At 38.6% G+C, this 27,923-nt stretch overlaps 2 protein-coding genes across 5 annotated transcripts in view; one reads left to right on the top strand and one right to left on the bottom strand.

Moving 5' to 3' along the window:
- On the top strand, positions 1-12,035 carry lingo4a (leucine rich repeat and Ig domain containing 4a). Its single transcript, XM_056480037.1, has 3 exons — positions 1-99; positions 8,289-8,363; positions 9,757-12,035. The coding sequence occupies exon 3, from the start codon at positions 9,769-9,771 to the stop codon at positions 11,581-11,583; it is 1,815 nt and encodes a 604-aa protein (XP_056336012.1). The 5' UTR covers positions 1-99; positions 8,289-8,363; positions 9,757-9,768; the 3' UTR covers positions 11,584-12,035.
- Positions 12,036-18,390: 6,355 nt separating this feature from the next.
- The window catches only part of syngap1a (synaptic Ras GTPase activating protein 1a), an 81,662-nt gene continuing 72,129 nt past the window's right edge, over positions 18,391-27,923 (bottom strand). For 3 of the 4 annotated variants that reach the window (XM_056479510.1, XM_056479511.1, XM_056479513.1), the window contains 3 exons: positions 27,275-27,486; positions 27,124-27,196; positions 18,391-21,559 (listed from right to left, as the gene is read on the bottom strand). In XM_056479510.1, coding sequence (XP_056335485.1) covers positions 21,530-21,559; positions 27,124-27,196; positions 27,275-27,486 — 315 coding nt within the window. In that variant the 3' untranslated portion in view covers positions 18,391-21,529. The remainder of the gene's footprint in view (positions 21,560-27,123; positions 27,197-27,274; positions 27,487-27,923) is intronic. The other variant, XM_056479512.1, reaches the window with a different exon arrangement.

Below are 27,923 nucleotides of genomic sequence, written 5' to 3'. Positions count from 1 at the left end.
GTTGTTCGCGCCATTTTCTCGAGTCTGTCAGGTGAAGCACCTGTGCGCGAGGATGGAGTTCGCGCCTCTGCATGTCGTAGGACAAACGCCTGGTTGCAGGTGAGAACTGATGAAAAACTGACATAAATAATGATTAATTAGATATTTAATCACCGTGAGAGATGTATTTACCTCAGAACTGGTGTCGGGTGAACTGATGAAACCCGTCACGACCCCGTCCGGCTCACATTACAAACACTATAAGAAACAAACGAGACTTAATGGGGTAAAGTTGGTTTTATATTCGCACAACGACTTCATCCTTAATATTATCTTTTCATAAAAGTATTCTTATCAAATTCTTAATGGAGAAATCATATTTGCAGCTACTGTCAAAGTACAACATTGTTCACAGTCAATTAAATAGTAAAGAAACGCAGCTAAGTGACAAAAATGCTGTTTATTTGTTTTTATTGTGATACTGATTTAATGACAGATGAGCAAATTTACTCAGTTTTGCTTTAATGGAAAAATATTAGTAGGCTAGTTGACGTATACAAAAATTGATGAATAAATTGAAGGGATATTTCACCTAATAATGAAAATTGTGTCATTTACTTAACCCTTATGTCTTTCGTTTATTGTGTACACATGTAAATCGGTATCCTTTTAAAGGGATAGTTCACACCAAATACTCAGCTTTCACTTCTTTTTTTAACCTATTTGAGTTTCTTTCTGTTTAAGAAAGGAATACATATTGAAGAATGCTTGGGAAACAGCCACAGTATTATATGTTTTTACCATGGAAGAAAGAAATTCCTAAAAGTTTAGAACAAATTGAGTGTGAGTAAATGGTTAAGGAGAGTATTTCTCATTTTACCAGCTATTTATTTTCATTGTTATGAAAGTCAATGGCTACCAATCACCAACATTCTTCAAATCGACTCTTTTTTTTTGTGTGTGTTAATAAAGGAAATAGCATTTTAGCATAAAACCTAGAATAAATTAGCATAAAACCTTTAAACCAGGGTGAGTTTTAATTTTGGATGAACCATAACTTTTTAATGCACTTGTTAAGTATCACTGTTGAATATAATCTATATGTTATGATATATGTTTGATATGTTTTGTTATATAATCAACGGCATTCTCCAGACTGAATGAATATTGGATTTAGGTGGGAGACCACTGAAGATAATCTTACTATGCAAAACGCTTTTTAAAATGGATTTTATTTATACCACACATTGAAACTTGTGACCTTTTAACCTTTATTAGCGGTCTTAAAAATACAATTCAGACAACTAGAAATAGACTAATACTGTTAGTTTCTCATGTCTATCATGCCACATTTATATTGTTTTGTTGTCAAGTTGCCTTTATTTTTATAGCAGTTTCCACAATGTAGAACGTGCCTAAGCTGCTGTATGTGCATGAAGGAAAATAACATTTCAGATTAGAAATATTTCAGATTATGAAACATATTCAGCTCATCAGTTGGGCAGTGGAGTAGTGGTAGAACGTTAGTTAAATTAAGACCCGTTCAGTTTAATACTGTCTCATCCAAAATAAAAGTTTATATTTACAAAATATATTTGTGCAAAACAGTGCTCTATAAATGATGTATAAATATATATGTAAATATATTTCTTCTGTTTATTTTTGTAATTTATGTACAGTATGTATGTGTGTGTGTGTTTATACATAAATATAGACAGTACACTTGTATATATTATGTAAATACAAACTTTTATCTTGGATGCGGTTGAAGTTTGGGATCATCTCACCTGTGTGTGAGGTCACCTGATCATCTCACCTGTGTGTGAGGTCACCTGATCATCTCACCTGTGTGCGAGCTCACCTGCAGGTGTAGATTGTGTAACCTCTGATTGTAAAGAAAGACAATGGGCTAAAGGCGGGTCAGATTTCTGATGAGAAAATCTGGGAAGGTGTGAGTAAATAAGGACACAGTTACACGACGCTGATGTGCTTAAGACAAAAACGTTTTTCTCTGACGTGAAAAGTGATCATGCACAGGTGCCTGCATTATTAAAGATCCTGTGATATTAAAGTGTTTTAGATGATAGTATCAGTATGTGAGTGTTAAGGATATATAATCTAGTGTGCTTCAACAGTAACAAAATTCACATCTGGTAGATATAAATAAACCGGATATAAACATCTAAGCTTTGCAGTTTTTCTCTTCCTCAAATGGATCAATGATTTTTTTGGTCTGGTTTCTCATCAAATCTTCTGATCAATCAAATGCACTTTTTCATTTTTGTCACTGAATAATTGAGATTCGCATCTTTAAAGAGAGTTTAATTCAGTTAATTTATGGGGTTTTTATTACTGCCAATTTCTTAGTTTTTGATAATTGTGAGGACTTTTTGGTTTTTGTCACCAACATCAGTTATTCTTGTATTCTGTGATATTTTGCTAATTTCTAAAACCTAGTGATATATTCAATATAAAATGATAAATTTAATATATATATTTATTTAAATAAATCACTCATGATGTTTTTTGGTCATGTTCATAATCATGTTAATAATCAAGATTACAACACTGACCAAAATAGTCATGATTATGATAATCGAGCAGCCCAGTCCTGACAAACATTGCAAAATCTTATTTTAGACTGTTCTGATGATGCAAGAGTTGCAACTAAAGCAGCTGAAAAGGCTGTTCTTTGTGCTTTTTATTTATTTATTTATTTATTTATTGGAGCCTGATGAATTCAGTATACATATGCATTTAGATGCACTAGATGTTAGCCACTGCTCCTGCTGTCCAGAATAAAAGAGAACATCCAAATCAAGTGAAGGGAGTTTTGGAAACTGAGGTTCCTAATTATTGTTATCCAACATTTGCTTTGCATTTTAAGGTTTAAAAAAAGTATATATTGACATTTTATTTAACAATATCTGTTTATATTTTCCAAAACAACTAACCACAGAGTTATGGAATCAGAAAAAGATCAGGCTGTAAACATGTTTTGTACTTTAAACAAGGAAAATAAACATGCGTTATGGATGTGACCAAAAAAGTCTGCGATAAAACAAAAGTATAAAACATACTTTGTGGAAATTCTGTGAATTAAACGGCACAACCCAAAAGAAATAATGCTAATCAAAAGGAGAAGAGTTGACTCTCTATAGAACTAAAATAATTGATTTTTATTTTAATTAATATTGTTGCATTTATGAGGAAAAAGTGTCCTTCTGGATGTGACACCTCTCCGTTATGGATGTGACGGATGTGAAATTTTCATTTGTGTGACTTTGGTAAATGAAATAAAATAGTTTGAAAACCTGATAGAGACATTTTTGAGTATTTCTAAAGTTCTGTAAAATACTTGCTTACACAAAAAACTTAGAAACGGTTTCCATATTTTGGTGAAAACTTAATTTTTTTCATGGCAAGCTTGACCTTTGCATGGAATTGCTTATAACTGAATTCTTACCTCCAAGACTGGCTGAGGATTCGGTCCACACTGAATCTGTGTGTGCAGAAATCCACAGACAGTTTTAGCCCATCATTGAGTGTATTTGTTTATATTATAGTTCATACTAGATATGAAATACTATTTTTAAAACAACCAAAGTTTATAGACATTTACATTTTAGTCATTTATCAGATGCTTTTGTCCAAAGCAATTTACAACTAAGTAGGCATTCAGCAATTCATCAAGAAGAGGCAATACACACAACAAGTGCTGATATACAAATAAACTGTGCTCAGAGAATTTAGTGCAAGAGTAAGTTTATTTATTTATTTATTTATTTGGAGTGAGTGCTTCTACTGGTGGTTTGTCAAACCCACTCACTTGCGTAAAGCACACTTCATAAATACGCAGTTTTTTTGTTTTTTGAAATGATTGTAAAAATGTGTCTGCAAATGTGCAAAAAAGCTGGTGCAAGTGATGGTTAAATTATCAGAGAGATGAAAGCGTGTGTTTTCTACAGGTGGTTTGTCAAGCCTACTCACCTGTTTGAGGCGCACTCAGAATTCATAATATTTAGGAGTTGGTGTGTGGTGAGGTGGGACAGAAGAGTGATTTATTGACAGGGATTGAGGTGGTCAGGGAAATAGGGTTTTACTTGTGGTTTGAATGATCCCAGTGAATCTGCAGTCTGTGTGGGAATGGGAAGATCAATCCACCAGCGGGGAACAGGGAATGAAAAGGTTCTGGAAAATGATTTCCATCCTTTCTGCGCTAGTAGTTGGTGCTTGCTCCCTGACTGGAGGCTCCTGGAGTGCGTGTAGACCTTCAGCAGCAGGTGGAGGTCAGAGGGTGCAGTGGCTGTGCTGTAAGAAAGCATCAGTGATGTGAACTTGATCCGAGCCTCGAGCGGTAACCACCGCAGAGAGATGAAGAGAGGAGTTACATGAGCTCTCACTGAAGAGCGGACAAGCTGCAGCGTTCTGGAGCATCTGTAGAGGATGAAGAGTCCAGCTAGAAGAGCACTGCAGGAGTCCAGCACTGAGATGACAAGAGCTCAGACTCAGCAGGATCTGTGAGGAAGAGTCTGATTTACTGATGTTGAAGAGTGCAGACCTGCATGATGGAGCGCTGAGAGCAATGTGCAATGAAGGACTGCTGATCACCCCAATATTCCTTACTGAATTACATGGGGTAATGGTGGATGATCCCAGCTGGATGGAGAAGTCATGTTGGATGTGTGGTGTTGCTGAAAAGACGAGTAGTTCAGTTTTTGCCAGGTTCAGCAGTAGGTGATGCTCTTTCATCCAAGCTGAGATGTCCTCCAGACTGTGCAAGATCCTTGCAGCTACTGTTGGGTTATCCGGATGATATAAAAGATAGAGATGTGTGTCATCAGCATAGCAGTGATAAGAGAAACCATGTGATTGGATGATGGCTGCCAGTGATCTGGTGTAAATAGAGAATAGTAGGGGACCCAGAACAGATCCCTGAGGCACGCCAGCCGATGAGCTTTGGACTCCTCTCCAGGCAACTGTGGGTGAGGTCAGACTCCAACCAGCAGAGCGGGGTTCCAGTGATGCCCATTGAGGAGAAGGTGGACAGGAGACTCTGGTGATTCACTATCACAAGCAGCAGACAGGTCCAGTACAAGCAGAATAGATGATTTAGAACCAGCTTTGACAATCAGAGACCGAGAGTAGTGCAGTCTCAGTGAAATGAACACTTCTGAAGCCCGATTAGTTTGCATCCAGCAGGTTATTGTGAGATAAAAATGTGGAAGTTTGGTTAAAAACGACTCTTTTTCCAGTGTTTTGGCAATAAAAGGAAGAAGAGAGAGCATGAATAGTAAAAGCAACATAACTAGTTGCTATTTTGAAGAGCTATTCAATATTGCAATGCATTACTTTCTACAGTAACATTCCCCAACGCTGCTGAATATTGTAACCCGTTAATATCTAAACACTAGTAAAGACCCTGACTGCTGTTACTCAAATATATAAATCTACAATGCTGTGCATGCTCTCTTTATATAAAAGCATCAATATAAATGGCATTAGCGTTTGAGAAACACATTAGCTGCAGTAATGCGTGTGTTACAGCTCAGTGTTAATGAATGGCCCTGCGGTCTGCGCAGTGTGTTTGTGTGTGTTGAGACGCATTAGCGATGGTCTTTTAAGGGCTTGAAGTTTAAGCCCTCTTGAGCACTTTTAAAGATGCTTAACGCACGGAGACAAAACATGCTGGAGTAAACAGACAGATGAAGAGATGCAGCAGCCATTACGGCCTCCATTTAAAGCCCATCTGAAGAGCAGATTACAGGCGTCTCCTGCATTTAACATATGCTGTGCAGTGCGGACAAATCCCCCCGATTCATGCTGGCAGCGCACGCTTGTGTGTGTGTGTGTGTGTGTACGTGCGCTCCGCTTCATTCATACTGTAAAGTCATAAATGGTCGCATTAAGCAGGGAAAATAATTCAGAATTATTATTGTTAATGCATGCAGCATGATGCTTTTATCATAAACATCAGCACATGTAAAGAACATATATGACCATATGGCTGGAGGATATGACAGAAACATCATATATCACAATGCAAATAATCTCATATCCTGATTAATGATACACAGTTGAGGGCGAAATTATTCGTCTGTCTGTGAAATTAATTTATTTCTCAAGTGATGTTTAATGAATTAAGGAATTTTTCATAGTTTTTCCTATAATATTGTAAAATAATAATAATAATAATATACAGCCATTTTAAGGTCAATATTATTAGCCCCCTTCAGCAATATTAGTTTTGAATTGTCTCCTGAATAAGAGGCCAAACGTCTTGTGCAGAGCTGCAGTCTCAGTGGCAGAGGCTGGAAGCTGGCCTCAGCGAAGACTCGTCTGTCTCTGGAGCATCACAGGAATCAGTCTCATGTTCTCCACTCCTCCATGACCATCACAGTAGCTGCTCAGGATTCAGCCCGGTCCAGGATTATGGAAACCTTGGGATCATCTCGTCGTTGGTCTTGAATCAGTGACTCTGCATAGTCTGAGGGCCTCGGGAAGAGTATCCCCAGGTGGAAATGGAGAATAAAGAGAATAATTAGCGTAGCTGATGTTCACAGTGTATATCAACAAGATGCATAACCTGTGTGAAAGCCCGCTAAGTGGTGCACTAAGTGTATGCTTTACTGAACAGATAGGTCTTTAATCTAGTGTTGAATTGGGAGAGTGTGTCTGAGCCTCGGACGTTATCAGGAAGGCTATTCCAGAGTTTAGGAGCTATAAATGAGAAGGCTCGACCTCCTTTACTCGACTTTGCTATTCTAGGTACTACCAGAAGCCCTGAGTTTTGAGACCTTAAAGAGCGAGTTGGATTGTAGCGAGACAGAAGATTGGTTAGATAAACAGGAGCTAGATTATTTAAAGCTTTATATGTAAGAAGCAATATTTTAAATTCAATACGAAACTTAACAGGCAGCCAGTGTAAGGAGGATAAAATTGGGGTGATGTGATCAAATTTTCTAGACCTGGTAAGAACTCTGGCAGCTGCATTTTGTACTAATTGAAGTTTATTAATAGAGGATGCTGGGCAGCCAGCAAACATATGCTGGAATAGTTGGCGGTTCATCCCGCTGTGGGGACCCCAAATGAATAAAGCTGAAAAGAAAATGAAAGAATGCATGCTGTTAAATTATATTGCCATTATTATTAATTTCTGTTGTGTTTTGCATTATAATCATCTCACTGATGATACTTATCTAAAGTTTCACTATTATTTTTATCTTGCATGGTCAAGTTTTGTTTAATTTCAGTTATTTTACTGTTAGATGCTGATAACATGTTATTTTTATTTACTTTTGTATTATAAAACCTGTTCATGCTGTATCAGGCAGACGGTTGATCTTGCAGGAAAACCAGATCACACACACACACACACACACGCTGCGTCTCTGGCAGATCTCTTAGTTTTGTTCTATACCCCTGCCAGAATTTGGTTACGCAAACATGATGCTTGAAGTCTCGGACACACACACACACACACACACACCTGCATCTGCTCTTCATGCCTGCATGCACACACTCCCACTGGTTTCAAACCTGCAAGCATCTGAGTCTAACGTGCAGCTCTTCCTGTACGCTGACCTGAAGATGAACTCTTCCTTTGACCTTTGACCTCCGCAGCATTGATCACATCCTCCAGTCTGGCACTGAGCTCAATGAAAAATCAGCATTTCACCGGCTCAACCTGATCTCGCTCTCTTGCTCTCTCAGTTCAGTTCACTTGGCATGACTGTCAGATATTGCCAAAGCATTGCAGATTAAATAAACAATGAATAATGCTATAAAGTGCGTATATACATGTACATATATACTCACACACACAAAAACACACAATGAGGATTTTGATGAATACGTAAACAATTAAGAAGAAAACTGAGTATTAAACAGATCAGAAAATGCAATACTCTCTCTTTGTCTTTCAGATTCAGTCTTGATTTATTGGCATGACAGGATTTTGCTCGTTTATTGCCAAAGCATGTGTGTGTTTACATTAAAACTAATTAAAATTAAATCTTAGATAGATAAATAACAGTATATTTACACAACATTTTAGGATAAAACCATAATAATATTCATCAACATTGCTGAATTATATTAAGCAATGAACATTTTAGGACTCATTTATAATAGTTTAGGTGTGTGTGTGTGTGTGTGTGTGTGCACATCACTGATGTTATCATTGGTCTCCTCTCTATGTGACATGCATTAATGTATAGTGTGGCTAGTAGGATGCAATCTGTTTTTAGTAAATATTGAAGATGTGTTGTATTGTTTAACTTCTGTTAAATCTCTCTCTCTGTCTTCAGGCTGTGAGCGTGCGATCGCAGGGCTTTTCTTCAGGAATTGTTGGTAATGAGAAGGAGCAGCCCCTCTGCCAGCTGGTGAGTGTCAGACGGTTCATCTTTTATTTTCATTACATGATGTGCAATGGCGGATTACTGTAATATATGATTAGATATTATTAAGCATATTGTATTGCATGACAAAGTCATCAAAAGCAATATATACTTACAAAAGGTATTTCATGTAGGAAATAAACGATAACTTTTATTTTTCTCCAGTGTTTCAGTGATGAATATATGTTTGGCAGTTGTGTTGCTGCTTGCTGTTTTCGGTGTGTATTGCCAGCTCTTTGGAGATGCGGTGTGAGGAGGTTCTTCAAGCTTAAAATGTCCAGATGGCTTGAAAGTTACAAGCACATTAGGAGTAAATTAAAACGACCTTCTTATATTAAAAATAGAGCTGGGCGTAAGAGTAATCAGGATCTTGATTAATCTCATCCAAAATAAAAGTTTGATTTGGAGTGACGTATGTGTGCATAACATGTATATGTATATGATTCAAATGATATATAAAATTAAATATGCATGTTTGTATAGATATTTCTATTTTTAAAGATATATTTTATATCCAATATATACTTTTTTTCCTCATATATGGATGCATGTGCGAATTTAAATGTAAATAATATACACAGCACACACAACATGCATAGATTGTCAAAACAAACTTTTATTTTGGATGTGATTTTTAATCACGATTAATATTTGCAGGACTAATAATAAAAACACAGTGAGTTTCAATTGACATGCCGAACATTTCAGCTCATTCCTATGCTGTAGTCTGCATCAGGAAGCTGCTTTTAATGCATTCAGCGAGTCTTCATTTAATTTAATATTCTTATCAAAGCCTGTTTGTTCTCCAGCCTGAGATTTAGGCCACAGATTCATTTATTTCTTTATTTGAGTTTGCATGTGGTCAAACCAGACATCAGGCATTCAGTTTATTTATAAATGGTACATTTAGCATTACAGCCTTTTGATCTACCAAAAAAAAAGATTTCATATTGCATTTGTAGTATACTTATTTTTTAGTTAGTGCATTTATTGGGAATTAAACACCTACTCATTTTTGTTAGCATGTTAAAGCCACAAGAAATCCTAATTCTGCATGTTAAATTGTACTATTATATATATATATATATATACAGTATTTGCTGTGGAGTATTTATCATATATATATTTACTGTCATTGGATGAGTGAATAAAAGCATGCACATTCAGGCACTGGTGAACCAATCAATTACTGGCGAACCAGAAGTTTCCGTTCCATCAGTTTTTATTGATGAAGTTAACAGATTCGCTGGGAATTGATCCAGTCGTGCTCTACTGTTTCTGCAAATCAGATTATGCAGTTTGCTTAAATTTGTGTTTAGCAAAAAAAAAGATGCGACAGAAGTTAAACCGATGATGTCTAACTCTGTTTTTACCGCAGGCGGGTCTCCAGATGTGTGTGGCTGCTGATTGGAGGAGGCTGTACTGGTGGGTGGTCCTCCAGTGGGTAGTGGGCGTGGCCACCTCAGGGCCCTGTGCCCAGCGCTGCGACTGTACACCGAAGCTCTCGCTGGTAAACTGCTCCTCTCGACAGCTGTCTGCTGTTCCCGAAGGTGTTCCCGATGCCACGCAGGTGCTCAACCTGACCTACAACCACCTGAAGACGCTGTCCAGCCGCCAGTTCTTCAGTCTGAGGCAGTTACGCGAGCTGGATCTCAGCGCTAACATGCTAACGGTGATCGAAGTGGAGGCTTTCGTAGGTCTCCAGAACCTCGTCACACTGAGATTGTCCCGCAATCGGCTGAAGATTATCCCAGTGGGAGCTTTCTCAGGCCTTCCCAATGTTCAGTTTCTGGACATCAGTGAAAACGAGATCTTAGTCTTGCTGGATGACATGTTTGGAGAGATGCCGTCGCTGCAGAAGCTGGAGGCGAGCGAGAATGATCTAGTGTTCATCTCGAACCGTGCGTTCAGCGGTCTGCCCAATCTGCTGGAGCTGCGTCTGGAGCGCTGTAACCTGACGACGGTGCCGAGCGAGGCGTTCTCGCGGCTGACGGGCCTCCAGCACCTGCGCTTCTGCAGACTCGGCCTCACCGCGCTGCCCAACAACTCCTTCCGTCAGCTGCAGCGGCTGCAGGATCTGCACGTGTCCCGCTGCCCCTGGCTGCACACGCTAGCGGCTAACAGTCTAATCGGCCTCAATCTGACCTCACTGACGCTGTCGCACTGCAACTTGAGCGCCGTCCCGTACGCACCACTGCATCATCTGGTGTACCTGCGCTACTTGGACCTGTCCTACAACCCCATCACCACTGTCCTCTCTGGACTCCTTGGTGACTTATTACGGCTACAGGAGCTTCATTTAGTCAGCACTGGACTGTTGCATGTTGAATCTGGTGCTTTTCGTAATTTAGCATTTTTTCGGCTCCTCAATGTTTCGGATAATCGTTTGGTGACTCTAGAGGAGTCTGTGTTCCACGCGGTCGGTTCTCTGGAGGTGCTACGCTTGGACGGGAACCCGCTAGCGTGCGACTGCCGGCTGCTGTGGGTGATGCGCAGACATCTGCGGCTCCATTTCGCGGGACATGCGCCCTCTTGTGTTTCACCTGTGCAGGTGCAGGGCCGCATGTTCCAGGACTTTGTGGAGTCAGAGGTGGCGAGGACGTTCACCTGCAGACAGGCTCGTATTCTGACCCGTAAACCGCAGGATGTGCGGTCTGATGAAGGACATACGGTGCTGTTCTTCTGTGCAGCTGATGGAGATCCTGCGCCGTCGATTATCTGGCTGAACCCCAAACGGTCGGTTCTCACCGCGTCCGGCCGCATTCGTGTTCTCCCGAACGGGACTCTGGAGGTGCGCTACGCTCAGGTGCAGGACAGTGGATATTACCTGTGCATCGCCTCTAATGCCGCTGGGAATGACAGTATATCCGTAAGCCTGCGTGTTCGGGGGTTTCCGGCATCCTCTAGGAACCGCTCGGGATCCTTTTTCCTGGACGGCTGGAGCTTTGCGTCAGGACAGACTGCGGTCAACGGATCGCAGCCATTCCCGTTCGATGTGAAGACGCTGGTGATCGCCGTGACCATGGGCTTCCTGTCGTTCCTCAGCTCAGTAGCGCTCTGCTTCATCTTCATGTTTTTCTGGAGTCAGAGTAAAGGTCAGATCAAACACACCGCCACCATACAGTTTGTACCACGCAGCTCCGCGTCCACCACCGCAGGACGGAGCACCATGGAGACCGGACGCTTCACCATGAAGCTCATCTGAATATCACAAGCTCATCTACGTAATCTCAATGGAGCCTTTCCACATTCGTGCGTTTCTCAGCATTGGGAGCGGTCATAGTGCAGAGCGCAGTGAATGGGAGAGAACAGCAAATCATTTACTACCATCCTATCAGCTGAAATAATAACAGAAACACTCCAGGATGAGGTTATCAAGACTTTCAGAAGAGGAAAACACTAGTGTGAGACTGATAACGGCAGCCAGAAGACAGAATCATGCAGATTTACTGTCGTAACTTTTTGATTTAGCGGCTAATCCGTATTCATTTGTACCACCTCATTAAATTGATTGGCAGATCTGCAGCTGGTGTTGGCGCGTCACAGTTGCTGTAATATTTGTCTTTTCTTTTCTTTTTTCAGTGTAATATAATATTCGGACATCATGGCGTGTTTTTGTTGTATATTCGCGTGAGACCGCCAGCGTGTAAAAATGTTACACAATAATCATTTAAATTAGTTTTATATTTTAGTATGATTTGCTCATCCCTCAATGAGGGGCGGGGTTAGGGGTGGGGTTTGGAGACACGCCTCCTTTTTAAAAAGTGTATGTTTTGATATGAATAGCATAGCATGAATTAGCATGAATTAGCCTCTTTTCTGGCAATATGTAGGATAGATGAGTTTATTGGTGAGATCGGGCTGGAGCTGCAGAAGCAGGAGGAGATCCTGGTGCTTTTACTGTCAGTGTCGCTCACTGATTAACTGCTGTTCTCTGTTTTCTTGTTCTTGGAGGAAACATTTAAACATCTTCACGCCTCGTAATGCATTTGAGCAGGAGCATGTGCAGCAAAAACATACACAGAAATCTAAATCTGTCAATGTTTTAAACCCTTTAATTCAGTGATATCAAAGGATCAACAGCATCCAAAATACAAGTGTGTGTCTGTGTGTGTGTGTGTGTGTGTGTGTGTGTGTGTGTGTGTGAGTGAGAGACCCTGGAGCACAAAATCTTGAGTATATCTGTCAGCCAAAAGTAGACTGTATGGGTCAAAATTATTTAGAAAGATTAGTTTTATGCCAAAAATGATTCAAAGATTAAGATCATCTTCCATGAAGACGTTATAACATGAATACAGTAAATGAACTATATTTAATTTTCAAATATTCATTATTAAGAGCTTAATTTGCACAAGTTTACAGGTGATATTTAATTTTAAAAAGTATACCTCTTAGATTGTATCTGAGCTAAACACAATCTTTTCTTAAACTATAAATCACTGGGAAAACGCACAAGTGTCTGCATATAACTCTGATATAAATGATTGATAAATATACATGTAGGCACATTTGTATTGGCATGCATGCGTGTACATCTATGCATAGATTTTGTAAATAAAAAGCTTAGTTTAGCATGCAGTTTAACTGGTATTTAATGTTCACTAATAGAGCAAATATGCAGCTTTTACATTAATATAAATATATGGGCTGTTTGAGCAGTCATTCCTGCAGGGTGTTATGCTATTCAGTTCCACATCTTCATTATCATGCAGTAATAATAATAATAGTCATTAGTATTTAATAAGAATGTATATTTACACTTTATATCATATTATATTCATAATGTTCAAACACAAAGAATCCTCCATTTTTAATGAATTGATCAAATGATTTAGGAGCATGTGCTCGTCTGCTAATGATCATTGTAAAGGAGTCAGAGAAACCCTTTTAAAGCTATACCTGCTCTATTCGTCTGTGTTTTGAGTCAATATGTTAGTAAAGTTTTGATTCTGCAGTAAAGAAAATCATACGAGTCCAAGAAAACAAGACGGAGAAGAGTTCATGCATGAAACACTCACTCTGTGATGTTCTGCTTTATCAGTGAGATGTAAATGAGTGTGTTTGCATGTGTTGTCATCATAATGTGGCGTCTGTGCTGATCTCAGGTGTGTGTGTGTGTGTGTGTAATCTTGCTTTTAGATGCTGATGATCTGTGGACATGATTATGCAGAGCAATAGCTGATAAGAATCTGCCATGACTGCTTTATTAAAGTGGATTCTTCAACATCAGCTTGTTTTAATCTCATTGCTGTGTTAATGACGTTTCTTTTGTCTGATTCACTTGTTGCATCTAGAAATGTCCGGGGTTTCTGTCATGTTTCAAAAGCACAATGTGGAATTACATTTGTTTCATTAGTTTTATTATATTTTTATTCTAAATGATCCATTTTGTTCATTTATTTTCACAGAAAAACAAGTGAGTTTCAGTCTGTTCTGCATCATGTGTGAGAAATGACTGCCAAAACAACTATTCAAGTTAGTTGATCTGCTGTGTTTCATGCAGGGGTTTATTCCTCATGAGTTGATGCTGTAAACCAAACTCAACCTTGTGCTAATGTTTATTCATCATTAATAATTCACACACACACACACACACACACACACACACACACACACACACACACACACACACACACACACATCATGTGGTGGCTTTCAGTAAAATAATGATCTAAAGAGCCTCTGTTGTGTGTTTTAGAAGATGATCCTCCATGTAGTGTGTAACACAGCTCTGAGTGAAGTGAACTATCCAGCTGAGGCTTATATCTGAACGTGCACCATTAAAACTCTTCATCTATTAAAGAGTCGACTCAGAGTGCTTCAAATGAATCGCTGTGGTGAGGAATCTTTAGCCATGCTGGCGTGACGTCGTCAACTTAAGCCCCGCCCATTTGTTGCACGCGCAAACCAGGGAAAATTGAACCCCCCCCAGCCCCGCCCACAAACACTGTAGATAAAGAGGAAGACAAGCACTGTGCTGGAACCCAGTTGAGTCATGTGGTGAAGACGCTGTGCTCTGAAGTGTGAGGGAAAGTTAGTGTTGTTTCCTACCCAAAGATGAGGCTGTGTTGATAAGCCGTGGTGGGCGATTCTCTCTGTCTCACGCTGAACGCAGTCGACCAATCACAACAGACCGGGTCATTGAACCAATCAGCGCAGATTAGCTTCACTTTAAGGCGGGGTTTGTGAACAAATAAATCACTGAATGAATCATGTACAGTGTTGCCAACTCAGTCACTAAGAGCTTCTGCTTAGGAACAGGAGTCCTCTGATTGATTGGGCGAAATATGCTTAGCCACGCCCCTCCAACCGTCAGTTTGCAGTAAGTGAAATATGAGAGGTGGAGCTCAAAAATAAACCCCGCCCCTACTCAATATTCCGCTTCAGTCTGAAATACATCATCATACTGACGTAAACGTCTGCACACACTCTCTTACACACTTCTAGAGTTGATCAGAGGTTATCAGAGGAACAGCTGCTGTTATCTACAGGGGAAACATTGTTTATAGCATCTGAACATTAAAATAAGAAGTGTGTAATCCTGCGGTGAGAATGGCGCCATACATCACTGTAAACTGCATTAAACGCACATGAAAAGGCTGAGCGATGTTTATATTTAGAGCTGCTTTTGTTGATTACTGTAATGATGTGTTGTTGTCAGTAATCCTCTTGTGTGCGCAGCGGATGTGGAGATTAGAGCAGTCTGAATGCAGGATCAGGAGTTCCGTCTGTCGGCCCTCAGTGTCCTGATGATGGAGATAGTCTGGCGCCCCCTGCTGCACAACACACACACATACACACACACTCTACCTCTGGCACCCCCTGCTGCTCTGACCAGCTCAACACACACACACACACTCTGGCTTTTCTCGTAAAGGTAACCTATTCTGATCCGTTTTTATAAGCTGTAAAACGGGCTCTGCTGTCTCCAGAGCAGGGGTGTCCAAACTCGCTCCTGGAGGGCCGGTGTCCCGCTGAGTTCAGCTCCAACACACTAGTATATCTAGTAAGAGTTGGTTCAGGTGCGTATCAGAGCTGACCTCTCCAGGACACCGGCCCTCCGGGAGCGAGTTTGGACACCCCTGCTCTAGTGTGTGTGTGTGTGTGTTTGAGCTGAGAATAACACACAGATAATGTTCTCCAGCTCTCTGAAACTGACCCGTTCATGCTTTAAACCTAATTGTGGTGTTTTAGTGACTGTCATAATAATAATAATATTGAATAATTGCTCATGTTTATACAGCTCTCTTCTGGACACTCAAAGTGCTTTACACATGTTTTGGGGGGGGAATCTCCTCATTCGCCACCAGTGTGTAGCATCCACCTGGATGACGTGACGCATGTGCATCACCATAGCGACAGACTGAAAACAAGATGCTAATGAGGGAGAGTTGGGCACTAGTGGGCGGGGCTTTCCCCTCTGATGACACGTACAAAGGGAGAATGTCAATCACAGTGTTTCAGCAGACTGATTATCCAGTCTGATTAAATAACAGCAGTTCTTCCCTTTTGAGCTGTGTAGGTACTGCATTAGAGTTTAAATGTACTGGGTTGTGTTCTGAGCACATGTGCTGGGCTGTACACTATATTAATAAAGAGTTTAAAAACACTGCTGTAACACACTGAACCACTAAACATTGCTCTTATGATGTTTGTCTACAGGAGGAAAACACAAATGACTTCCAAACACTTCAGATATAGTGTGTGTTAGTAAATGCAGGACTATTGATGAAATCCAGCAGAACACTGTATGATAACGCTTCAGATGACTGATCTAGAGCCTACAGCTGATCAATCTGTCAGATTCTGGAGTGCTTTACAGCTCTGAACAACATTATTAATGATAAATGATCTTAAATTAAAACACATTTATAGAGATGGTGTATAAGTATATAATGTCACTCACCTGGGAAATGGAGGCCATGTTAATGCTTTGTGAGCATAATAAAGTGCACACAGCATGCCATATCATCTGAAAATTGTAGGAAATAATCCCAAAAGGCGACTGTGTAAAGAAACATAAAACAACACAAAAATATGATGAATACGCAGAGTTCAGCAGCTAATCAGCCGGAATCAGCTGAGGTGAAGTGACCAGCGAGACCTAGCTGTCACTCAAGTGGCCACGCCCTTAATTATGCAGATTTAATATAACCTAATATAAAGGAAACAGATGAGTTATAAAACAATTCACCCCCTCACAGCTGTCATGAAGGGTAATGTTAGCTAAATGAACCAAATTTTCTGCTGTAAAGTCGGCCATGTTAACAGTGGCCTCAATAGAAATCTGCTCTATTATGGAGTCAGGACTAGCGGAATTTTGATGAATTGCAGTTTCAGTTACTTCCGCATCAGCTTGACGAGAGTGACGCTCGGTTAAACTCCACATAAAAGTGAGTTCTGCATAATAGCTTTAATCAGTTTCACAAATAACCCCAAAACCTTCACATTTAGCGGTGCAGAACACACACTCACCCATCCACCACTCTCATCCTCTGAGCAAATAAACACACCGCTCTTCTGTTAAGCATGTATATATTTATTCGTTTGTTGAAATATTGAAAGATTTGTAATATTTCCCCAGAAAAATGTAAACTTCTCCATATTCACAAAAAGAAAGACATTTGTGTTTCTCAATCATGGTCAATAAAATCAATAATTACAATAATAATCATATTTGAATATAATCATATCTTTATAATAATAATAATAATAATATGCACATTCAAAACATCACTCTAGAGATGCTCCACTCTATAATCGACGAGTCTGTCCCGCATTCGAGAATATTTCCATGGGTAAATATATATATGTATATATATATATAAATATATACAGGATCCTACACTCCTGAAGGGGTCAGTGCTATGGCTTGTCCGTGTCTATGGCTAATTGAACAGGTGCGTCGCGTAGCAGAATAGCAAACATGCTACGCGAAATTCCACGCACCTGTCGTAGCAGAGCGACCCCTGAACACACACCATTGGCTGACAGCGGCAGCCAATCAGAGCTCAGTATGGGAACTGTAGGCACAGAAACACTGTTATTTATTCATGTATTCATTTTTTCAGAACTATTATTACCTGAAATGCAGACAAAAGTAATACTTCCAACGAAAAAAAGGTAAATAAGGACAAAAGTAACCGACTAAAAGCCCCAGCAAAGCAGCTACTGGCGAATATGAGAATCATCCATCAAACACCGAGAAAAAGAGGAAAAACCCACTGAAAATCAAGAGAAACGCTTCTGTCCGTAAAGCTGGACTCTATATACAGAAATCAGCAGCCGAGCTGGCGGAGTGACCTCAGCGCATGTGTGTGTGTGTGTGTGTGTGTGTGTGTGAAGCATATTCTCAAACATACTGAGCCGCTCACAAACACTGGACCATAAATATACTGACCGGAAGCACCAATGTGGAATATTCCATCAACACAGCATGCGGACACTGAGGAGAACACCAACACATTAATGCATGAGGAAAACTACTGGATGAATGAGACATCGCTATCATATGCTCACATTCACTTTTAATGTTCTCCAAGTTTTCATTGTTTACATTTAGTTTTTACACTACAGCGGCCACTTTATTAGGTACACCTGTCTAGTACCGTGTCGGACCCCCTTTTGCCTTCAGAACCACCTTAATCCTTCATGTCAGAGATTCAACAAGCTAGTCTGAGATGATTGGTGCTTTATGACATGGTGCGTTATCCTGCTGGAAGTAGCCATCAGAAGATGGAGACACTGTGCTCATAAAGGGATGGACATGGTCAGAACAATACTCAGGTAGGCTGTGGTGTTGACACCATGCTCAATTGGTACTAATGGACCCAAAGAAAATCTCCCCCACACCATTACACCACCACCAGCAGCCTGAACCGCTGATACAAGGCAGGATGGATCCATGCTTTCATGTTGTTGAGGCCAAATTGTGAGCCGAGCATCTGAATGTGTCAGCAGAAATGGAGACTCATCAGACCAGGCAACGTTTCTCCAATCTTCTATTGTCCAGTTTTGGTGAGCCTGTGTGAATTGTAGCCTCAGTTTCCTGTTCTTAGCTGACAGGAGCGGCACCCGGTGTGGTCTTCTGCTGCTGTAGCCCATCCGCCTCAAGGTTGGACGTGTTGTGTGTTCAGAGATGCTCTTCTGCAGACCTCGGTTGTAACGAGTGCTTATTTGAGTTACTGTTGCCTTTCTATCAGCTGGAACCAGTCTGGCCATTCTCCTCTGACCTCTGGCATCAACAAGGCATTTGCGCCCACAGAACTGCCGCTCACTGGATATTTCCTCTTTGTCGGACCATTCTCTGTAAACCCTAGAGATGGTTGTGCGTGAAAATCCCAGTAGATCAGCAGTTTCTGAAATACTCAGAGCAGCCCGTCTGGCAGCAACAACCATGCCACGTTCAGCGTCTCTTAAATCCCCTTTCTTCCCCATTCTGATGCTCGCTTTGACCTGCAGCAGATCGTCTTGACCATGTCTACATGCCTACATGCAGTGAGCTGCTGCCCTGTGATTGGCTGATTAGAAATTTGCGTTAACAAGCAGTTGGACAGGTGTACCTAATAAAGTGGCCGGTGAGTGTATATTTCTGGACATTATTTCATTTTAGTCTTCAAAAGCTCAAACCATAATACAATCTAAAAGTGATATTAAAGAGGCTGATTTTTGTTTCTTCTCAAAATATATATCTTCTGGACTCATTTTAAATGGTTCATTTTAAATAAATATAAAGCACATCTGATCACTGAAAGTCAAATAAATAATTAAATTCTTATTTTTCTACTGTTATGATTATTAAAGACAGTAATCAGTGTAAAGCATGAACAATTTAATTGTACTATTTAGTGCTGCATAGAAAGTTTCCTCCTTAAAAAATTAAGTTTTAATGATTGTATTATTGTGAATATGAAAATGACATTCTACTGTACAACAGTAATATAGTTCTGTCACAATTTCTAAGCTAAATCATGTTTCCATTTACGCAGACAAGAGCTTAAATCAATCAAATGATAATTAAATGAGTTATTCCTCTAACACTGAGCATATTGAGTGTTGTGCAGTAAAATAATCTTCATGCCAGATTCAGTCAGACGCTCATCGCTTCATCAATCAGATAAACCAGGGCTCCATCACAATTACAAAGCGGATTTAGAGAATAATCCATCAGTCGCTCTGTTTCCATCCAAAGATGCTAATTAGACTAATGCACAAAACTGGAATATTGCATATAAACGAATAAATGAGCATTTCCATCCAATGAGAAACAAGATCATGCTGATAAACTGGAGTAAACATAATGTGTTCAGCCAATCTCTTTTAGCATTAGCTTAGCATAGATCATTGAATCGGATTAGACCGTTAGCATCTCGCTTTAAAATAAGCAGAGTTTTGATCATTTTCCTATTTAAAGCTGGACTCTTCTTCAAATATATCATGTACTGAAGACTGACGCAAAATGAAAAGTTGCTGTGTTCTAGGATGATAAAGCTGAGAACTCATTCATTCATTTCCCTTCTGCTTAGTCCCTTATTTATCAGGGGTCGCCACAGTGGAATGAACCACCAACTATTCCAGCATATGTTTTACACAGCGGATACCCTTCCAGCTGCAACCCAGTGCTGGGAAACACCTATACACACTCATTCACACACACACACACACACACACATACACTACGGCCAGTTAAGTTGATCAGTTCCCCTATAGCGCATGTGTTTGGACTGTGGGGGGAACCGGAGCACCCGGAGGAAACCCACACCAACACGGGGAGAACATGCAAACTCCACACAGAAACACCTACTGACCCAGCTGGGACTCAAACCAGCCACCTTCTTGCTGTGAGGCCACAGTGCTAACCACTGAGCCATGAGTCTGTCCTGTTATTCCTCTAACACTGAGCATATTGAGTGTTGTGCAGTCAAAGGATCTTCATGTCTGATTCAGTCAGACGCTCATACGTCAGATAAACCAGGGCTCCATCACAATTACAAAGCTGATTTCACAGTAGTGAATAATCCATCAGTCGCTGTGTTTCCATCCATAGATGCTAATTAAATTCATGTGTGAAACTGGAATACTGCATGAAATATTGGCTATTGGATCAGAGTTTGTATTCTAGAAGATTCTAGACTGATGAAGCTTTCCTCAATAAATGTGTTTCTGTGCATTTTCTCTTATGGACTAATCCGTTTATCCAGTGCTTCAGGTTTTTATGTGTGTTCATCATGTTTGCACATCCTGATGTGTCCAGCAAGCACTGATTTTATACAATAATCCAGAATGTGCATGAATATAGGTGGATGGGAACAGAGCAAGTGTGTGACGGTGGGTTTAGCGGCTCACTATAGTCTGAGAACAGCTTCAGCAGACCACTGATTATCATGAGATGAAGAGCTGGAGTCCTCCACACACACACACACACACACACCCTCCAGAAGCTCGAGTGTCCTGTTCTCAATCAGCTCTGTAGGCACGGAGAGCAGGAGGAGGCCCCGCCCCCTGCGGGATTCTGAGCATCTGATTGGCTCAGAGGGAATCAAAGCTCCTCAAAACATCATTTGAAAAACACGAGATTCGTTATTGAGTCATTATTAGGAAGTTGAGGCTGCAACTGCTCAAAAACACACTCACACACACACACGTACACAAACACACTCCTGCAGTAGAGAGAGAGAGAGAGAGAGAGAGAGAGAGGGAGGGAGAGAGAGAGAGGGGATGATGGGAAGAGAAGGAGAGCATCATAAATAAACACACACACACACCTCTCTCTCTTTCTCTCTCTCTCTCTCCGTCAGTATGTCCTCCGGGGTTTTCTTTGTGCTATCAGTGTGATTGTTTCGGCCTCAAAGATGCTGATTGTCGTCCATTTGGCTCAAAAATTGAGAAGAAAGAGAGAAAGAGAGAGAGAGACACATCTGAGGAATATATATTTATATATTAGTTACATATACATATATATACTCTCATAATGTGTGTGTGTGAGAGAGAGAGAGAGAGAGAGAGAGAGAGAGAGAGAGAAACAGAGTGTGTAGAGTTGAAGTAGGTCGTCCAGCTCTGGCTCCGCCTCTCTCTTCTCTCTCAGCCAATCATCAGACATTCCTGGGTGGAGGGTCAGCCAATCACATTTCCTCTAGTCCTGCAGGGGCCAATCATGTTCCAGAGTGGGCACCATAAATCGGCTGCGGGAGAAACAGAAGAGAGAGAGAGAGAGACGCAGATCACTGAGAGATCCGGTAAAACACTCACTTCACCACGGGATTCAGCAAATACGGATCATCAAAGCAGTAGTTCACACAGAAATCTATTATTATTTACTCATACACACTTGTTCCAGACCTCCATGAGTTTCTTTACTATGTTAAACACTAAAGAAGATTTTCTGAAGAATGCTGAAAACTGGTAACCATTCACTTCCATAGAAAGAAAAACAAATGGAAGTCAATGGTTACAGGTTTTCAACATTTACAACATTCTTCAGAATATCTTCTCTAGTGTTCAGCAAACTTATAAAGGTTTATAACCACTTGAGGGATAGTAAATAATGGCTACATAGTTGTTGCTATAGTTGTCGTTAGTTATCAATATAGTTGTTGCTATAGTTACTGTTATAGTTCTTGCTATAGTTGTCGTTAATTATCAACATAGTTGTTGCTATAGTTACTGTTATAATTACTGCTATAGATGTCATTAGTTATCAATGTAGTTATTGCTATAGTTACTCTTACAGTTGTTGCTAAAGTTGTCGTTATAGTTATTGCTATAGTTACTGTTTTAGTTATTGCTATAGTTGTGGTTAATTATCAATATAGTTGTTGCTATAGTTACTGTTATATTTATTGCTATAGTTAATGTTATAGTTATTGCTATAGTTGTCGTTAGTTATCACTATAGTGTTGCTATAGTTACTGTTATAGTTATTGCTATAGTTGTCGTTAGTTATCCCTATAGTGGTTGCTATAGTTACTGTTATAGTTATTGCTATAGTTGTCGTTAGTTATCCCTATAGTTGTTGCTATAGTTACTGTTATAGTTATTGCTATAGTTGTCGTTAGTTATCACTATAGTGTTGCTATAGTTACTGTTACAGTTATTGCTATAGTTGTCATTAGTTATCACTATAGTGTTGCTATAGTTACTGTTATAGTTATTGCTATAGTTGTCATTAGTTATCACTATAGTGTTGCTATAGTTACTGTTATAGTTATTGCTATAGTTGTCGTTAGTTATCACTATAGTGTTGCTATAGTTACTGTTATAGTTATTGCTATAGTTGTCGTTAGTTATCCCTATAGTGGTTGCTATAGTTACTGTTATAGTTATTGCTATAGTTGTCACTATAGTTATTGCTATAGTTACTACTACAGTTATTGCTACAGTTGTCGTTAGTTATCACTATAGTGTTGCTATAGTTACTGTTACAGTTATTGCTATAGTTGTCATTAGTTATCACTATAGTGTTGCTATAGTTACTGTTATAGTTATTGCTATAGTTGTCGTTAGTTATCACTATAGTGTTGCTATAGTTACTGTTATAGTTATTGCCATAATTGTCGTTAGTTATCCCTATAGTTGTTGCTATAGTTACTGTTATAGTTATTGCTATAGTTGTCATTAGTTATCACTATAGTGTTGCTATAGTTACTGTTATAGTTATTGCTATAGTTGTCGTTAGTTATCACTATAGTGTTGCTATAGTTACTGTTATAGTTATTGCTATAGTTGTCGTTAGTTATCACTATAGTGTTGCTATAGTTACTGTTATAGTTATTGCTATAGTTGTCACTATAGTTATTGCTATAGTTACTACTACAGTTATTGCTACAGTTGTCGTTAGTTATCACTATAGTGTTGCTATAGTTACTGTTACAGTTATTGCTATAGTTGTCATTAGTTATCACTATAGTGTTGCTATAGTTACTGTTATAGTTATTGCTATAGTTGTCGTTAGTTATCACTATAGTGTTGCTATAGTTACTGTTATAGTTATTGCCATAATTGTCGTTAGTTATCCCTATAGTTGTTGCTATAGTTACTGTTATAGTTATTGCTATAGTTGTCATTAGTTATCACTATAGTGTTGCTATAGTTACTGTTATAGTTATTGCTATAGTTGTCGTTAGTTATCACTATAGTGTTGCTATAGTTACTGTTATAGTTATTGCTATAATTATCGTTAGTTATCCCTATAGTTGTTGCTATAGTTACTGTTACAGTTATTGCTATAGTTGTCGTTAGTTATCACTATAGTTATTGCTATAGTTACTGTTATAGTTATTGCTACAGTTGTCGTTAGTTATGACTATAGTTGTTGCTATAGTTACTGTTATAGTTATTGCTACAGTTGTCGTTAGTTATCCCTATAGTTGTTGCTATGGTTACTGTTATAGTTATTGCTACAGTTGTCGTTAGTTATCCCTATAGTTGTTGCTATGGTTACTGTTATAGTTATTGCTATAGTTGTCGTTAGTTATCCCTATAGTTGTTGCTATAGTTACTGTTATAGTTATTGCTACAGTTGTCGTTAGTTATCCCTATAGTTGTTGCTATGGTTACTGTTATAGTTATTGCTATAGTTGTTATTAGTTATCCCTATAGTTGTTGCTATGGTTACTGTTATAGTTATTGCTACAGTTGTCGTTAGTTATCCCTATAGTTGTTGCTATGGTTACTGTTATAGTTATTGCTATAGTTGTCGTTAGTTATCACTATGTCGTTAGTTATCACTGTTGCTATAGTTGAGGGACAGTAAATAATATTCATTTTTGCGTGAACTATCCCTTTAAATGCAAATGTGATAAACAGAACAGCATGACGTGCAGAAAGACGTGAATAAATGATGATAGAATTATGATGAACAGTAATAATAACAACACTATGAGGTGAGGGAAAACAGACAAGAGGACAGAAAGAGTTAAAGCCTTCTATCATATTATGTCATTGCCCATCAGTCAATCACAGGCTTTCTTTGCTGTGACTGTCAGCCAATCAGAGGCCAGCACTGGACATACCCCTATCAATGATTCATCACACACACATACTTGTATATATGGTTAATGAGGACAGTAAAAAACAAAACAATTATATGGCCCTCCCCATAAACCAACCGTCACAGCAAACCTGCGGGAAAATCATTTGTCAACAAAACACGCTAACATGATTTAAGACATTTTGAATTACAAAGACACAACACATGTCCTCATAAACCAGCTTAATAAAGCACAGCTAGATCATACCCACGTCATTATATACGTTTCTGTCCCCGTAAACCACATAAACAAGTACACACACAGCATCTTCAGTTCATCACAGCATTATACAGTATTTTACATCACAGTCTCTGCTTTAATAATCCCACAGTGGAGTGATAACAGATATATCATCAGTCACATGACCAATGATTAAAAACAATGACAGCCAATCAGAATCCATCCTGCTTTAAAGAGAAACTGTAACAGAAGGTTATCATCCACTGCTGTGGATGGTGTGGTTATTATAGGTCCTGTAACAGTTATGGTTAGTACTGGTGTAGTGTTCCTGTTATAGTGATCAAATATTCACTGTTACAGTAATGGATTTAATTAATACTCTTGTTAATATTACATTTGATCACTATAGGTAGTAATACACTTCATTTACTAACTTCATTTACTAACTTCATTAGTTACGTTTAGTTCATGCTATAGTTTCCGTTAATTCTGTTTTAGCTATCTTTAGAGTTATTATAGTATAATCACTATAATTTATAGTATAATCACTATTATAGTTATTGCTCTAATTACTTGCTATAGATACTGTAAATTATTACTATATTCACTGTTATAGTTATTCCTAGTAAGTGTTTTAGCTGTTGCTGCAGTAACTGTTGTAGATATTGCTACATTTACATTTATAGTTCTTACTACAGATACTGTAAGTAATCACAATAGTTACTGTTATAGTTATCACTACATTTGCTGATAGTTAAGGATCAATTTATTGTCATAGTTCCTGTTGTTGTTATCAGTTCCATTTTCACTAGTTATTACTACAGTTCCTATTTTAGTTTTCGCAATAGTTATTATTACATTTATTGCTAGTTACTGTGATCTCTGTGATAGTTATTACAATAAATACTTTAAATAATTACGCTAGGTACTTTTAGGCATCTCTATAGTTACTGTTGTAGTACTGTCTCAATAACTATATCTGTATCTTTAGTGATACCTATAACAGTTACTATAGTGATAACTAATGACAACTACATCAATTTAGATAATATTACAATATAGATTACAGTAACTGTAGCAATATCTATTACAGTAGCTACTACAACAGCTAACAGTAACTGTAATGATTACTATAACAGTTAATATGGTGATAACTATAATGACAATTATAGCAATACTTAGGGCTGCAGCAAATATTATTGCTGTAGTAACTGTTATAATTATCACTATAACTAGAGATAAAATTATTGCCAGTTACAGTTATTGCTATAGTTATAGTATTTACAGTATATATATATTACTTATAGTTATAACTATACATGCAGCTATAGGTTTATTGTTTTAGTTACTGTTAGTGATGTAGTTGTTAGAGTTGTGATTATTGTTATCACGTTATTAACTGTTTTAGTTCTTACTATAGAAACAGATATAGTTATCGCTATAGTTACTGTTAAAGTTATTGCTGTAGATGTTGTTTTAGTTATCACTATAATTATCACTATAATTAAGGTTATAGCTATCGCTATAGTTGCCATTATAGTTATTACAATAGTTGTTGCTATAGTTACTGTTATAGTTATTGCTATAGTTGTTATCAAAATAGTTGTCGCTATAGTTACTGTTATAATTATTGCTACAGTTGTTATCATAATAGTTGTTGCTATAGTTACTATTATAGTTATTGCTACAGTTATCAAAATAGTTGTCGCTATAGTTACTCTTATAGTTATTGCTAGTTATCAAAATAGTTGTCGCTATAGTTACTCTTATAGTTATTGCTATAGATACTGTTATAGTAATTACTATAGTTGTCGTTATCACTATAGTTGTTGCTATAGTTACTATTACAGTTATTGCTTTAGTTGTCGCTAGTTATCACTATAGTTCTTGCTATAGTTACTGTTACAGATTTTGCTATAGTTGTTTTTCGTTATCACTATAGTTGTTGCTATAGTTACTGTTATGGTTATTGCTATAGTTGATTTTTGTTATCAGTATAGTTGTTGCTATAGTTACTGTTGTAGTTATTGCTATAGTTGTTTTTCATTATCACTATAGTTTTTGTATATAGTTACTTTTAGTTATTGCTATTGTTGTTGTTAGTTATCACTATAGTTGTTGCTATAGTAACTGCTATAGTTATTGTTCGTTATCACAATAGTTGTTGCTATTGTTACTGTTATAGTTATTGTTCGTTATCACAATAGTTGTTGTTAGTTATCACTATAGTTGTTGCTACAGTTATAAGTATAGTAATTGTTATAGTTGTCGTTATTTATCATTATAGTTGTTGTTATAGTTACAGTTATAGTTGTTGCTGTAGTTGTCATTATAGTGACGGTTATGGTCAACAATATAAATACAGATATAGTTATCGCTATAGTTAATGTTATACTCGTTATAGTTGTTATAGTTATTGCTATAGTAACTGTATGGTCGTCATCACTACAGATACCTCAGCTATGTACACAGGCATGAGAGATGAGTGATGAGTTGAGGAGCAGCTGAGAGTCTGCTGGTGTGTGGGACAGACAGACCTGTTCTGTGAATATTCTGGTTTTGAGGTCAGGCATTCCACTTCCCCTCAGCTCATCCTCTACCGCCATCAACCTGCAACACACACACACACATTCCCAGAATGCTCTGCTGCTGTGAGGCTGGGGTGTGGCGCGGGGTCACGCGTCTGACCTGTTGATGATGCCCTTGATCTGCGAGTCCTTCTCCACCTGCTGCTGCCGCAGACGCCTCTCGCTGTCGTCCAGCCGGCTCTGGTACTGCAGCAGGATCTTGCTGGTCTGCTGCTCTTGCGAGTGCAGCCGCCGCTCGTACTCCTCCAGCTTACGGTGGGACATCAGCAGACGCTCCTTCAGGGAGTTGATCTCCTCCTCATACTCGCGCACCTGCAGAGTGATTATGTATACTGTTATAGCACTTACTATAGTTACTGTCATAGTTATTGCTATAGTTGTCGTTAATTATCAATGTAGTTGTTTCTATAGTTACTGTTACAGTTATTGCTATAGTTGTCGTTAATTATCAATATAGTTGTTGCTATAGTTACTGTTACAGTTATTGCTATAGTTGTCGTTAATTATCAATATAGTTGTTGCTATAGTTACTGTTACAGTTATTGCTACAGTTGTCGTTAATTATCAATATAGTTGTTGCTATGGTTACTGTTATAGTTATTGCTACAGTTGTCGATAATTATCACTATAGTTATTGCTATAGTTACTGTTATAGTTATTGCTACAGTTGTCGTTAATTATCAATATAGTTGTTGCTATAGTTACTGTTATAGTTATTGCTATAGTTGTTGTTAATTATCACTATAGTT

This window comes from Danio aesculapii, chromosome 19 (assembly GCF_903798145.1).
Source record: "Danio aesculapii chromosome 19, fDanAes4.1, whole genome shotgun sequence".
NCBI lineage: Eukaryota > Metazoa > Chordata > Actinopteri > Cypriniformes > Danionidae > Danio > Danio aesculapii.
The sequence above is the reverse complement of the archived record's forward strand: the minus strand, read 5'-3'. Positions and strand labels throughout refer to the sequence as shown.

Bases quoted from the DNA above. Each gene is read 5' to 3' on its own strand.
- lingo4a (XM_056480037.1), top strand. From the start codon at position 9,769: ATGTGTGTGGCTGCTGATTGGAGGAGGCTGTACTGGTGGGTGGTCCTC.